The 16965-nt window shown below is 34.9% G+C and overlaps 1 protein-coding gene across 1 annotated transcript in view; it reads right to left on the minus strand.

Annotated features, from left to right (window-relative positions):
• The window catches only part of LOC145672169 (uncharacterized), a 71649-nt gene that overhangs the window by 7131 nt on the left and 47553 nt on the right, over positions 1–16965 (minus strand). The window contains exons 2-4 of the mRNA XM_081741529.1: positions 4704–4916; positions 2934–3072; positions 306–432 (exon numbers count right to left, since the gene is read on the minus strand). Of these exons, the coding sequence (XP_081597655.1) occupies positions 306–432; positions 2934–3072; positions 4704–4916 (479 nt within the window). The remainder of the gene's footprint in view (positions 1–305; positions 433–2933; positions 3073–4703; positions 4917–16965) is intronic.

Genomic DNA, 16965 nt, shown 5'->3' on the forward strand with positions numbered 1-16965 from the left:
CATGGCGTATCTATCACAGTTTGGGTTCTGGCTGCTCTTCCCCCAGTTTTTACCTTCCATATCCGCCACTGATATTTTTCTTTCTCTCTCAAACGAATCGACTAATCGTCACTAGTGTAACAAATTGATGAATTACAGTTGACTTCGAGGTATATATACTGAGCTTCGTTAGCGTGACAGATGTAAATAAAACTTCTTCTCGGGATTAATATAATGTTATGATTACTTGTCCCTGATGAAGTCTATGAAGCATGTTTTCTCTGAATGTCAAAATTTTATGTTAAAACTTTTTTTTTTTCACTTACCAACATAGTCTGGAGTGCCTAAGATTTCTCTAATATCTGCGCCCTCATTGATGTAACGAGAAATCCCAAAATCACATAATTTTACATCACAGTCAGGGAATTCGCCAGTCAGTACCAAATTCTGAGGCTGAAAAATAAAAGAAAGAAAATGCAATTAAGTACATTTTTCCAACAAACTAATTGCTTTATTATTACTAGTACTATACAAGTATTTAACTATATTTCTTACTTCCTTTTGCTAAGTGAATATTATACTATGAAAATGAGAACTGAAATATAGAAAATTAATGATTTGGTGCAATGACCTGGATAAGTGCCTAAGAGAATTTACAAAAACTTATAATTTTTGTATTACTAGTACTTAGTGTTTCACTGCATCTAGATCTAGTATGCTGTAATTTAATAGTTAACAATGCACTTTTCAGTTCAGGAATAATTTATTCCTCATTTCTTGACGCCTGATAATTATGACATTTAGTTCTTCTATAGATTACATAACATTTACAAAAATGAGTAAGGGAACTGAGAATCCCGAGAAAACCCACAGACACGAGATTGTCTACCGTACTGGGGATCGAAACACAGATCCCTCGTAGAAATAGGCACTTTACCACTGTGTCACCGTATTATATTTTTGTACAGTTTTTTTTTTTAATACCTGGTTGTCATGGTTGAACAGCAGGGGTGGATCTAGCCCGGAGCCTGGGGGGCCTACGCCAAGGGCGCCGATTTCTCTGTATATATACGAGGATTTAAAGACAAAATGCATTCAAATTATGCCAAATATTGTATATTCATAAATACAATCGGGGGGCCCACATGAGCTTTGGGGACCCCTGGCTCCCGGCTCCCCAGGATCGGAGCCCTTAGCCTAAGCCCCCAGTTTTTTTTTTAGTGACAAAAATAATTTAAGCTACTATTTATATATTTTTTTAAAGTTTATAGTAAACTCATGATATACCTATCATAGTCTGGGTTCTTTCCTCCCCCCCCCTTCCCCTCCGCTTCGTACCTTCTAGATCCACCAGAGTCGAACAGCCTAAAATACTGGGCTTCGCAAGACCTTGTTACAGGTTCAATACCGCTCAGAACGTAAGTATTATGTATTGTCTCTTCCCATTTCCCAATCTACAAGGTCATAAACATAGTAAATAAAACTAATTGTATAAAATATATTAAAAAAAAAAACTCAACTCGTATATTAATAAGAGTGCAGTTTTTTTTACTAAGAAGATATAAACCGCCAAGTTTTTTTTTTTTTTTTTTTTTTTTTTTTTAAACAAGACTGTATTTTACAAAATCTTAACTTTGATGATCACATAGAAACAGGTGAATTAGATATATTTATTCTAATTTTGACCATGACTATGCACGAAAATTTGTGTAAAATCTGAAAACTATTTAAAATCCTAACATCTCACGACAAAGTTTTACTTTCCATTAATAATGCACGAAGTATGTACTTATACACACCTACTAAATTATTGCACGTTATAAATTATTGCATAGCCTACTTAAACCTTTTATAAATCAAATTGCCTGTGTTTCAAAAGTAAAAGGGAAAAAAAAATGCAAACAAAAGAGTACTTTGTTGTGAGTTAGGGGGGGGGAACTTGTAAGATAAAGAGGCTAAACTCATTCCAACGTCAACTTATAATCTCAGAAAAGCAAAGCAAAGAAAACTAAAAGTTAACAACCCTCTCTCAGGCTGAGAAACACAACTTCCGCCGGAAGAGACGCTTAATATTATGAATGCCCAAGCTCTCTACGTTTTATGCAGATAAGGCACAAAACCTCACACTGAGTATGGTATTTTGTAGACTTTCTCACGACTGACTGCTGGTTGGTTGGTGGTGGGACGACGCTAACACAGCGTTTTATAATATTTGACTTCATGAATATCTTGAGACTCAGCAGTTTACAAAAGGTTATAACCTACTCGTTCATTCTCATGTGTAATATGAAACCTTCTTATAATGTATACTACCAGTTTCCGGTCAGATCTCCAAGACCTTACTAGCGTTCATTCAAGAAACCAAAGGTTTTTCTTTTTCTTCTGAGCAAAGAGCGTGTGATAGACGATATTTTTAAAAGACTCGTCTATTATGCACTTGTAAGTTACTGTAAAAGTTCTCGCGATAATTACCACAGGACTTGCATATGTATAATATTAGTTTATCTAAATGCCTTGCACAGGAAATTAGGATAAATTTATATGAACAACGAGACTACAGTTGAGCCGATCTAATCTTGAAAAAGATATAATAAAAGTGATGTCGCGTGAAATGAAATCTTTTGAGTTTTTCGTCCCACGGTTATGCCATACGGGCTAAAGGAGACTGTAATGATGAAAAATAAATGGAATGGTGGAATGAAGGGAGTGGAAGGAAACGGGATAACCACAAGAAAACCCCATACACACGGTGTTTGTCCACCACAAAACGCGAACGAGCTGGGATCGAACCAAGGACCCCAATGCACCAGAGGTGAACGCTCTACCACTGAGCCCACCGTGGTGTCCAAGTGCTGTCTCGTCTCGGAAAATGTGTATTTTGAGTGGAAAAGCTCTGGGTAACCCTGTGTAAAAAAAACTGAAGAAAGTTTATATATATATATAATCTTACATACCTTTATATCTAAATGAGCCACGTTAATAGAGTGAAGATAAATTAATCCATCCAATATTTGTCGCATTAATCGTGCTACTTGGGCTTCGACAGGTATTTCATCTTTATCCAGAAGCATCTGCAATTCTCCTCCAGGAGCGCTAAAGAGAAAACAGAAATAATAGTAAGTTAAGAGAAATTGAAAAAAATAAATATTTACATTTTATTTAATCATATACATATAATCAATTATCACAATTTGCTTTCATCACTAAAATGTTTTTGAGTGCATATACACATATATATCTTCACGTATCATACACACACACACATACTTAGGTAATGAGTTAGCTAACAACACTTTCTCTGCTCTTAAGACTTTCAATGAAAAATAAAATTATAAACGTACTGTAATAAATTATTAACATCTTTAGTATATATTGCACGTCATCCAGAAATTGAACATAACAAACCATTATAATTGTTAATCGTATTAATCATGGTTTTGTTGTTTGCATTATTATTTGAACAAGACTACGTGCAAAACAACCATTTTTTTTTTAAATTATTTTAATCAAATGGAAAAGGAAAGTGAAAAGTAGCCTTTCCGATTACCTAAATATATGCAATATATATATATATTAATATGCACATTTATATTAGTATGACACTGATAGTAATGTGTCTAGTTACATATAAAATTATACAAACTTGCTTGTTTTATTGTGAAGTACATAGCACACATTTTGTCCTGAGTGAATCAAAAATCATCAACAGGAGAAAACGTGTGTTATTTCTAAAGATAAGCACTTCTCAATAGTGCTATTACAAAGCTATATAAACTAATGATTATTATTGGTTTGGAAAAATTAAATCTTTCTGTTTTATGATCTATGGTTACGTCATGTAGACTAAAGGAGACGAAACAGGGATCCCACCGGATCAGACGTGACCACTACCACTGAGCCACCGCGGCCCCTTGTTGGTTTGGAGTTTTTAATATAAAGATTCCTATCAGCATAGAGGTTATATGAGACGTGGACTTATACAGGGTGTCTAATAAAATTTCAAAGTCAAATTTCGTGACCTTTTCTTACCCGAACCATACAATTTAGTAACATTCTCAAGAGCGAATTTAGGTGTGAATTGTGCCGAATTTTCATGCATGCGATAGAAACATACTTTGCTTGCGATTTGGTAGCTTCTAAAGCCGACCATAAACATTATTTATTATGAATTTTGACGTTTTATAGAACAACATTTTCCAGTCTATACTTATATTTGTACAGATTTTTTTTTTTTTTTTTTAATCGTGAACTAAAAGCTAAATTTCGTGACTTTTTCTTGACTTTTGACTGATAGACACCCTGTTATAGTTTAGCGTGATATCCGAATTACAGGAGCTCCCATCGAAAATAGAAACCCAGGTCTCTTACGCCAAAAAGGTCACATAGGATCATTTAGCCAGAACGGGTCCTCGAATAATTATTTGCATGTCTATATTTATCAATGGTGGCTCTTGAAGGTAGTCACAAGAGTAAAGTTTTAAATTTTATCACAACATACTAAGGAAATATATCTTCAGGAAGTGTACACAGGAGTTACTACACTTCTCTCAGGTTTGTACTGATCTTAAAGTTTTACCGCGTGAATAGGGGCGTCACAGGACAAAAATCAGGAGGGTCAATTCATCCTCCGAGATTTTCTTTATTCCGTACCGGTACTCACTTCTAAAGTTCTAAAGCATTAAAATAAATAAATAAATAAATAAAAACATATTGAATATACTAACAGCTCTAGAAGCAAGATGGTTTCATTGGCAGAGTTGAAGACCTGGTGCAGCCTTACTACTCTCGGGCAGGAGGAACAAGCGTCCAGTACGGCCACTTCATGAAGTGTCTCGGAACGGAGGTCCATCGAACGGCGGCGCTTCCTCAAACATTTGGCAGCAAATTGTTCCCCTGTGATACGATGCCTGCATCGCTTCACAGTTGCGTATTTGCCTCTGTAAAGAAAGAAGAAAAACATTTATCCGTTAGTTGGAAGATAACAACGTATTTTTCTTCAACTTTGTATTACAGTTTCTTTCTCTTACCAAAAAAAAAAAATAAATCTGAAAACACATGAACAACAGTACTGTTATATAATTTGCTCACACTTGTCGAAAGGAAGAAAGGGGGAAAAAGTGTTACCCTTTTAATACGTACACTGAAATATACACATGTTTTTTGCTAGTTTAAAATCAAATAACAAAAAAAAAAAAAAAAAAAAGTACAGCGTTATGTTTTAACGGTAATGCCACTACAATTTCCACGAAGAAAAAAGGTGTTTACATGAAATTAACAAAAAACTGTTGCAGTTTGTTTCTATTTTAAAAACAACGGACATTCATAAAAAGGTCAATACAATCTAGTTAATTAAAATAGTTAAGAAGAGGATATCGGCACTTAGGCATACATCAAGTACTAAGCACTACTAAAATTGAGGAATTGTGTAGGCTATGCACTCTTTGTGGAGTTTAATAATGTCTATTATAATAGTAAAACCAATTAGTTTTTTATGACTCCATATAGCACTGAGCATTATTGCTACTGCTCGAGATGTCAACTAGTACAGCCTTGTCTCGATTTTAACTAATAATTATTAAATTCTTCATGATTTTTAAATTCTAAAATTTCGCGATACAGTTTAGAGGACTAAGTGGCACACCAGTGTGTCGCGACACAGCTGTTGAGAACCACTGTCTTAATCTACAGTTTTTCAATCTTTATAACTCGTGCTTCTACAACAATGTTATTAGGGTATTTGCTAATACAGAAAGTAGCTCCAATTTTCTGAACCTAGATCATAATCGAGACGATTTTTCAATTCTCTTGAAGTTTCGAAAATGTAAAAAAGCAGTTTCAGATCGTCAAAGAAATCAATTTGAAAGAAAAACTAGGATTAAACACTTAAAAAAAAAAAAAAAAACTCAACTAGCGAACTATTGAGTGTTTATAACGGTTAAAAATTCACAAACTATGTGTATAATAAGAATTATGCATATCCTACAAGAATTTCTCCATTATATAAGTTAACACAATTCAAACTTACGCATTCCCAATGCTCATTGGTTATGCCGGATGTACGCTTTTTTTTCAAGAAAAGGCAAGACCGTTTGACTTAACCTTGACAGACACACAGGAAACACCCAAGCAGCAAAGCACACCCTTCTGTTCAGTTCTATTATTTAGACACTGCATTCCTCAAGATTTACGTGTCCTTTTCTTCCCGTTCATTCTGTCTTTTCGTTTTCTCGTTCTTGTGAACGGAGCCAACACAAAATTATCCCTTGAGAATACAAAAGAAGTAGAAGAAGAAAAGAGAGAAAGAAAAACCACAAACGTCCTTGTGAAAAAAAAAAATGATGTATTCAGAAAGTAAAGTATTGGGAATGGAAATGGCACGTATGTATGTATGGTCCTTATCACTGCTCACAGATTGCAAGAACTACTGATTTCTTTTTTCCTGCATAACCCAAGGTGAGAATACGTATTTCAAAAACAATAAAATAAATAAAAAAAAAAAAAAAACGAAGTAGAGCTTGTGGACAGCAGTGAGCTCGTAAATTTTGTAGTTCTCCGGTTTTCTTCCACATTTTCATAATCCCAGCCTCTAGAATTTCCTGCCCTACGCAACATTTTTGGACTTAACCGATAGAGTTTTTTCAGGATTTAAAAAATATCCTTTACAGTGAACTTTGGTACACACGATTATAATACTGCATTGAGATAATGCAAAAGCAAATTTCACTGTTAAGAAAATCCGCTTTGTAATGGTCCAAGAAATAAGGATGGGCTTCTAAATACATATTTGTTGTTTTTGTTGTGTTGGTTTTTAACTTGTTTTCTTTCTTGTATACTGTTCAACACCTTACGGTTGATCGCATCCTTGGAATCTCACTGGACGCCGAACTCCTTTCCACAGAGTTCATGGAATGAGGAAAAACAAGGTTTTACAAAAATACAAGGATGGAATGAAACGTGTACAAGAAGAGAAAAAAAAAAGTTTACAAAGAAAAAATAAAATTAAAGCATCGAAGGATAAAAGTGAACGGATTTACGTTCCCTTTCTTTTCAGGTAAAAAAGTTTACATTTTATCTACTTATAATAGGCATACCGTAAAAACAAGTGAACATCGCTAGCGTTCTGTAATGCTTTAAAATTTTAAAAGAACTACCATAGTTTGTATTTCATAACCAGGAACTAAGCATCTATTGATTGTAAGGTTCATTGGAATAAGGTCAAGCGATCTGGTAATTTCTCTCAACACTTTTTCTGATATTTTCTTGAGATTATATTGTATTTTCTCTGCTTTTCAAGAAAGGTATTATACCCAAAGTTAATATGAGGTCAAAATCTTGTCTTCACTAGCAAATATCTTATAGGCAGTAACGGACATCAAAATTTTGAAGTCCTGGTTTTTTAAAAGGCAAGTTAGTGGTATAAGTATCGAGAAAAGTAAATCGCATATGCAAATTTAATATATTTCATTTTGTCGGTAACTGCAAATACTACAGTACTTAACTATCAATTGAAGCTATAAATTCTATATTAGCAACTCATTTCAAACATTTATATGTGAATTGTAAAGTACTAGAATCAATCTGTAAACTAGTCAATTTTGAATAAATTCATAGTACAACTGACAAGAATTTATATATATATATATATAAAAAAAAAACTTGAGCGGCCCATGAGATATTTCTCGTACAAATTTTGAAACTTCCCTGCCCACTTAAGAAAAAATTGAAATCTTTCAGTTATACGTCTCGCGTTATGCCGAGGCTAAAGGAAAGGGTAACTATGAGAAATGAATGAAATGGTAGAATGAAGAAAGTGGGAGAAAACGGGAGAACTCAGAGAAATCCCACGCACACGGTGTTTGTCCACCACAAAGCTCACTTGGCGCGAACTGGAATCGAACATAGGACCCTTTATGACATGATTAAAAACCCAATTCTACGTAGATAATTATATGTCAATATAAATTTTAACTGATCAGTTGCTTTTCCATAATTTGATCCTACACAAAATCAGTTTTATATATCAAACTATCTAACTGCTTACTTTAAACAAATAGTTGATTTTTCAATCATTGCGTGAGATTTAAATCATTATTGGCCGTAACAGTATGGCGGAGTGCGATACAAAAATTTGGCTTATGTGTCACGCTTTCATGACCCCTTCTAGTTTAACAATTTATGGTTAAGTAAGAAACGAAAGAAACTAGGCGAGACATAACTCGTGCCTTCCACAGATGGCTGAAATAAGGAAAGTGCATCACGTGACGTGTCACGTACAAAGAAAAAAAAACATTTAATTAATCGAAAGTTAAGAAGATGCATCTTAGTTTCTCATATCAAGGAAGATCAAGCTCAGATTCCTGTTAATTCTCTACTTTCCTTGGTAAAGTATTTTTTTTTTCTTTCTTTCTTTTCCCAGGTTTACATATACGCTTGCATCTTAAATATTGTAGGAGTATACAAGTATTTAATATTAAAAATTAAAAAAAAAAAACTTATACCTTCCCCTTAGTTCAAGCCTGCGCTAAAAATTTCTCTAAACGTGACCAGAAATTTTTACTAGTATTTGTCAGTTTGACAGAGTGCTTAACCCTTGGTGTTTTGGAAGGTCAAAAACATGAGTTTAAAAATGTATAAGAAGTGTCAGATTTCAGCGGGATGTTCTATGACAGCAGCCGTAAATGTGCAACGAATACTTCAAACAAGTATCGTTGTTAGGTGCCGAGGGAATGAAAATACGTATCTCGACACATTGGCAGGCATAACATTGCCGTTCCGCCTGAGTTAAGTTAGCTTTTTCTCGTGCTTCGGAGAAAGGCCCCAGTTGTCATGGCAACGAAAATTTCCCTCTCAAGTGAGAGGATTATATACAGATTATATATTTTTTCTATCCTTTCCCCTTCTTTTTTTTTCAACATAGTTAAGTCAAAACACGAGTGGAATAACGTAAACACATATGTTAAATGTAAAACTAAATTCCCTACCATCATAGGAACTCAAAACTTCTGTTGTGACAGTATGCGAGCTCTATTCCTTTTCCTTTCTTTACTTAGGGGAACAAGTGACAGACAGATGGACCCATCTTTACCGTTTTCACATACAAATATTCCCCTCGTATAACAGTGTATTTAATATGAATGGGAGAACACCATAACGATATTAAAATATATACATCTTTCCGAGAGGGAAAAAAAAAGTTTAAAATTAGCTAATTCCATAAATTTCTTAAGAAAAGTGCGATTATAAACCACTATCTCTCTGATAAATAACACTATTCTGCTTATCAAATGAACTATCTTGTGTGTAGTTGTCACTTATGAACTTCAAATTTGACCAAAATGTTACTTCTACCGTTTTACATAGTTTTCAGCCATTCACATGTAATTCGTACATAAAATATGCAGATGACTACACTACAAGTTTGATTTCAATGAAAATTATACTATTCTTCCATTTTTCTTAAGTCGCTTTATAATGGCCAGCAAGCCTGCTGTGATTAAAAAGTGCAATAGTCAGGAGTTATATTTCCAGAGGAGGCTTAAGATTTTTCGTTGTTTACCTGCGCCCTGAAAACACGTCACCTGGCCAGTAAAAGTTCATGAGTTGAAGAGTCTCAGTTTATTTGCTAGTTACAGTTTCTTAAATATACAATTAATTATGAGTGGATACATACATGTCTTGCACTTTTTTTAATGTGACAGTACCTTAATAATACTTTTTCTTTTCCTCGAACAACTTTTGTTATGGATACGAATGCTAATGAATAAATCACTATAGATTGTATGTAAAGACCTAAAAGCGATGTTAGCCTAACAACAGAGTCTGTCATGTTGGCAACTTATGGAGCAGTCTCTCACATAAATAATAATCATGGCGGCAAGGGAGGGAGAGCTGATACTACGAGTAAATTTTTCGGGGGTTCGGAATATGCATTTAAAAGATAAACCTGATAGTACCCAATAACAATAAAATTAATTATGAAACATTAGGAGTTGCTACTTGTAGTACCAACCAGACCCGTATCCAGGGGGTGTCCAGGGGGGCGGCCCCCTACATTTTTTCTGCCTCCCCTAAAATTTCCACGGTAGGCTTCCAAATGAACTATATGGTTCGATCGGGCCTCCCCTAAATTTTGGGGCTGGCTACTGGCCTGGTACCAACGGTATTTAGAATTCGAAGATCAGAAATAGTGTATTATAAATAACACAGTAGTTTGTTAAAAAAAAAAAAAAAAAAAAACTTTTAATCTTTTTACGAAATAAAAATGAACGCGAAACTTTTGCGAAGTAATCAGATAATCTCCTTACTTGGAGAAAGTTCTAGAAAGATTTTCACAATTTAAAAACACTTGTCACTACAAATCATAATCCAAAGTGGATTACTTGAGCATTCTACTGTTGAAATTACGTCATTTGACAGGTTCAACATACCGAAACATATATAAATCACAGTAGTCCACCTTGATTAGAGAGTCGTGCAGATTCAATGCTTAAATTTGCTTTTTTAAAAAATCGTTCATTACTGAAAAAAATAATCCCAGGTTATTTAACAAAATAAAAAAAGAAGGCATCCTATTATGTACTGTACACGGTAACTTCTTTAACCGTGACCATATATGAAAATGTTCATGACTTAGTTTTAAAAACAAAGGGTTTATGACGTAGCAAGCGCCTTCTGTTTCTCTTTTCGTGACGAACTTAAGTAAATCTGTACATCTGCAGCTGTTTTTTGTACCGTGTCTCTAATAAATGTCACCTTTCTCTTTTATTTACAAATATGACTTTTGAGGCAACAAAATTAACACTTACATTCAATACATTTCGTAATATTATGTGGCAAAAATTAGGAAAAGAAACTTGAACGTGTTTGTTCAATCAATGTGGTTAGTTTTTATTGTTTCACTGGACAACACAAAATGCAAACCAAATTGAACAACTTGAACACTTAACTTTTGAGTCTTTTAAAAACTACCACGGTCAAGGTCGTGTTTGTTGAATATTACAAAAAACAAAAACTTGTGTAAACATAAGATAATTTCCGGAGCAAAACAAGAGATTATCATTTGATTCAGCGCCGTCTGACTAATCGTGAAGTTCACTAATGGTTACAAAAAGAGACAATCAACCATCTATAATCTCTGGTATACGAAGATAAATTTTAGCATGACATCATTCCAACCTTGATTTTGATCAAATATGCAAGTTGTTAACGAACACCAGTTAGTAAGTGTCTTTAAAAGTAAGGATTACGTAACTGTTTTTTTCTTTCTTTTAAATCTATCAGATTGATGTAGTATCAACTCGCTGAACAAAGAAGCCATATTGAATCCACTACTCAAAATCGAATTAATTGATACGATTTTTATTTTGATTGGGAGTGTTTACTTTTGAATTACGGTCATGATAACAGTAATGGATGGGGAATCTAGTGTCTTTTTTTTTATTATTATTTTTTACACCTTAATATTTTAAATGTCCTGAACAGTCCTATAAACGTAATTAAGTAAACCTTAATTCAAGTTATTTACTTGCCTTAGTACAACCACCTTAAAATTTTAACTCTATGTACTCGTCTGAGGTTATTGTATAGAATATCAAGACGTTTAAAATAGCACGGACATGGCTGAATAGAAACTTATGCTGTATTGTCAAATATTTTCAATGAGAATCACGTATTAGAAAAATACTCAAGGAAATAAGTCTCTTTACAAGGGAGTTTCCTCGTGGTAAAATGTGATGAAAAGTATGTATACTGCAAACCCTATTGTTTTGTTGATTTGTGATTATTTGATAATGCAAGACTTTGAAAATGGTTGGGAAAGAAATCCAACTGATTCCCGCCTGGGGTGGAGACTAAACATTGATGGAGGGAAAGGAGAAAATGCGATTATCTCTCTCGGAATAATATCGATCAAAACAAGCGGTGTCAATGTTTCCCAACGAGTGAAAGCGACACACAAAAAAAAGTACCGGCGTTTGGCATCAAATACTGCGCAAAAATGATTCCCACGCTATTTTGTACTGTATGTATAGAAAAACACCGTCAAGCCAACTGGAGTAACAAACCGTGACCAATGGAGTTTGAATTAAAATGACATTACCAACCACACCTCTTTAGCATGTAAACTTTTGTTTTATACGCCGTTCGTTCAGATCTCTTAAGAGATTATTGCGAAAATGGATGTTGATTTGAATCAATGCGTTGTAATTCCGGTCGTAAATGGATTTTCTGGTCGATTAAGAGATAATCAGAGCACAAACTAAGATTGCAAGATTGCAGAACAGTACCGTTTAACAATAAGAGACCTCTTACTTTTAAATATCCGCATGAACGTAATTTATACTGAGCATTTAAAAAAAAAAAAAAAAATCCCTTCCTTAAACTATACGTAATGTTTTGCATTGTTAACCATCATATTATCTACTGTACTAATCTAAAGCAATTTATGACAACACCTCTGAATTGATGAGATTTTTAACATTGAACAAATTGATAAGTTGCGCTATATTTTGAATTGTGATATGCGTGCACAGTAGCCTACAGTTTGCATATGTGTTCTTGTTCTCGTTTTAAAAGTACAAGGGAATATCCCAACAACTACACTAATCTCGCCATTTAGCAAGGCACGTCTGAGCTGCTAGTCACAACATGTTACATCAAACTTCAAAGAATACCCTGGACAAGAATCCTATTTTCACTGGAGTATATGCGGTTCTTTCACTAAGGTAAGGATTCAGTGGGAATCAAACCCGGGTCACTTGCGCCGAAGATGTGTACGCTAGCTACACAGCCAAAAGGAGCTTACTGAGACTTGACAATTTTTATGGAAGATATTAGTAACATGTAAACAGGCTATAAAAGTTAACACGAAAGAATACTAAGGTCACAAATCTCGATGAAATATTTATGTATAGGTCTCGTTAACTTGCCGAAACTCTAGAATATAGGTAGTAACTAGTGACTTCTTTTGTGTGTTTCATGTGTTAGCTACGTAAGTATATTTCGTGCTGCCCGACTAAACTAAGTTCATAATGAATATAAACTAAACTTCAGTGCATAGCCTATACGACGCTGTTTAGCAGAAGCTTTTTAACATGGAATTTTTATAGACAAAGAAATTACCGTTGGTTAATTTTCATCTTTGGAAGAAAGAAAAAGAGAACAAAGGAACACAAAGTGAAGTTCAGTGTTTTTTTGAGGCGGGTGCGTAACGGGGTCGCTTGAGGGCGGAGGCTAAAGCGAGCGGTAACCTGAGTTCCGGAACGAATAAAGACCGGCCACCTGGACCTTTTTTTTTTCTTTTTTTTTTCTTATTCTTCTGCTCTGTGTTCAGGGCAGTGCAAAGCAAGCAGACATCCCAAGAACAGACAGACAGAAGGGAAATGGAAGTGCAAGATCCTTCTCTGAACGCTGGGTGCCCTAGTTCTTAGGTGGGGCACCATTCTTCTCTGTAGCAGCTGAAGGAAGTTATGTTTTTGTTCGGTTCCACGTAGGACACGAATAAGCTTTTGACACAAAGAATAAAAAGGCTTTTAGCGGACACATATACCCTATTTTACGAATTAATAACACACCATTGCAAGAATTTGCATTAACACACGCAGGAACACAAGTTACGCATTATATTTATGGGGCAAAATATATGTTGATCCTTCAATTTGGATTAGTTTTGTTTCGGATTTCGAAATTTCGTTGTTGAAGGATTCTTAGTTTTAGAAACCCTAAGCGAAACTGGTTTCGTACTTTCTGAATTAATAAGTCTCCAGTACAGGGGATCGGAGTGAGATATTAGTTAGAAATCGAACAACAATTTAATGTAGTATTTGACTCAAAGTTATTATCAGAAATCTAATTTGGACTTCCCACATCAAATTGTGTGCATACTAATCTTTTAGAGCTTAAAACAACGGTATCACCTTATTCTCAACTTGTAATCGAAAAATTTTTTTGAAATTAAAATCAGGTTTTCAACCGTCCCAACTAAAATAGTCTTGGGAATGCCGGAATGTTAACTTTTAACGTATAGGCCCTGGTCGATTTTGGCATGAAGGGGAAGGTCCTCATTGCATTCCGTCATCGAAAATATTTCTAGTATCCCATGTCACCTGAATCTAAAATTGTAAGCAAATACTTCTTACAAAAAGCTGAATGTTTGCATGTATATAACTTATATATCGTTCAGAAACCAACACCGTTGGTTTGGTATATTTCTAGGTAACTACATAGAAGAGACCGTAGGTTATTTCGATTTTTTGTGCGTATCCTAAGTACGAGAGGGAAGGGTTCAAAACTTGTGCCTGTCTGTACTGTGATCAGATTGCATATTTTCCTGTGATGTATACAATTCAAACACCATTACTGTCATCCGGGTTGCATACAACTCACGTTATTTTCTACTATAATTCTTGTTCTTTCCGGAGAACAAGTTATACATGTACTAGATTGGCGACAACCTGTCACATAGCACTCAAGTGCTTGCCAAATTAATCATGCGCAATAAACAGCTTTCAATATCTTATATCGTTCGTTTACTGAATATTATCTTATCGCTTGTCCTTCAAATGATACATTGACGTGAAAAGTGGCTTAATATCCATCAGAAGTAACATATGAATTTGACAGTTTTAATACTCCTAATCTCCGCAGTTTTTTTTTTTTCATCTTCTAATTAGGTTCGTGGTTAGAGCACTAAAGGGCAAATTCCCCTCCTACCCAGAGAAATTTTGCCAAGTGCTGGTCCAAAGCGATTAAAATACGGAATACTTCGTTTCAACATTGATTTGTAGTCTTTAACCTCTGCGTTTGCATCCGTCACAATCTACCCTTCCCTATTTCACTTTCTATAATACCTGACAATTACTCAGGGGGGCGGATCCAGGACGGAGTTCTGGGAGGGGCGGTGGGTTGTAATACTGCTACTTAAAGCTACTTTTAAGAGCTCCAAACTCTGGCATGTATTTTATTTATATATAAAGTTTCCTCTTCTGGGGGAGGGGGAATCGCCCCGATCCCCCTGCAATTACATCCATCAAAAGGCAATGTTTTCTTAGATAATGTCTTGCTTAGCTTTTTTTTTTCCTCCCGAACTATGCTATGCATAGTGTCAGATGTCAGAAGTCTTCTAGAATGGCTTTGTCTGTCCGTCTATCTGTCGAAAGGTATCAGAGCAAAAACGGTAAGATATCGCAATCGATTCAGTGCAAGCCCAAAAGTGTGGGGGGCGATAGAAGTTAGGGGGGAGCGATTCAATCTTATTATAGATCATCACCATATTATAGTTGATTTGCAAGCCTACTGTAGAAATTTTTAGGGGGCAGCAAAAATTTAGGGGGGACGGCCCCCTCAGACCCCCCTTGGATTCGGGCCTGAGTGTCCCATCTTCTCATCTAGCCCTCTACTCAAAACTAGAAAGGTGGAAATACAACGATTTTTGATTTCAACCTTTATCGTCACATAGCAAACATAATAACAGATAGCGAGGGGAGTTTTTTTTTTTTTTTAAATAAACAATTCAGTGTCTCAAGACGACATATGACTATCCAGAGTACTCGTCAAAAAACGGAAGCAAATCATATTTCTGGTTTCAATACTGATTTTCAAAAGAGTAAAAACGCTAAACTATGAAGATGCAGTTTATTGCAATTGATTCAGTGTCCTGTCACAAGAATAGGGTCTATCTCTTCCCATAACCCTCTATTTAAACCGGAAGTGGTTGAAATAAACTATATTTGATTTCAAATTTTATTGCCATACGTAGAACAAAATCGTATCGTCATGCGTTACTTCTACTTTTAGTACAGTCTGTATGGGAATCAAAAAAAATTTTACTAAAGGGAACATATAGCTATTTGAAAAAAAAATGACTACATACAAGGGCGCCGATCCTGGGGGAGCCGAAGGGGCCCGGGCCCCCCTATTGTGTTTATGAATATACAACATTTGGCATAATTTGAATGCAATTTGTCTTAAAATCCTCATATACTGTATATACCTTCTGCATCTGAATACCCCCTCCCCCCAAATTTACAGAGAAATCGGCGCCTTTGACTACATATACAGTGCATTATGCTGCCCATATAAACACATCTGCCAGTGAGACTTCTGTTCCTTGGACATCCCTTAGTAACTCGTACAATTGAGTACATTATTTCGATATTAGCCTACATTTACATTACATAATGTACTGTGTTTACTACATGCTACACACATAATGTAAATTTGTGTAGCTTCTCTGTGACGGACACGTCTCATTTATAAATAAATAATCATGTCTTATTGGTGTTTGTTATTCAGAGGTTCGGAAAATTTAAGACAATAAAAAAAAAATCTCAACCACTGCCTTGGATAACTCAAAAGTTAAGTGCCATGTAAACTTCACAAGAAAGAAGATAGTTGAATGTCCTATATATATATATATATATATATATATATATATATATATATATATATATATATATATATATATATATATATATATATATATATATATATATATATATATATATATATATATATATATAGCGGTGTTTAAAAAATTCAAGAATACAACGTACTCCCCACTACACTGTATGAAAACCCTCCGCAAGAAGTAATATAACTTCGCTGCGAATGACCTTGAGATTTCAAAAAGAAATAAAAAAAAATACTTCAACACGTATGCATGTTAAGAGTTAAAAAAAAAATCGTGAAAATAACTGATGAAGGCGAAGAGGCGAGCACAAACAACTAAAAAAGAGAGGGCGCTTCTCTCTATCCGTAGATGAAGGTCATTCAGGGAGGTGGTAGAGACGCTGAAGTCGAGCTATTGAGTGACCAGACTACTAATCAGCTTCTCAGCCTCCTAAACACGAAGCGAGAGTACAGAACAGGTTCTTTGAAAACTCTTAGCACACTGGAAAACCTCTCCGTTTCCCAAATATAGAGTTCCTCCCAGGTTGTATGAAGTCTTTAAGGAGACACTGAACTACACTGGAATAAATAAGAAAAGAA

This window comes from Thermobia domestica, chromosome 15 (genome assembly GCF_964235325.1).
Source record: "Thermobia domestica chromosome 15, izTheDome1.hap1.1, whole genome shotgun sequence".
Classification (NCBI taxonomy): domain Eukaryota; kingdom Metazoa; phylum Arthropoda; class Insecta; order Zygentoma; family Lepismatidae; genus Thermobia; species Thermobia domestica.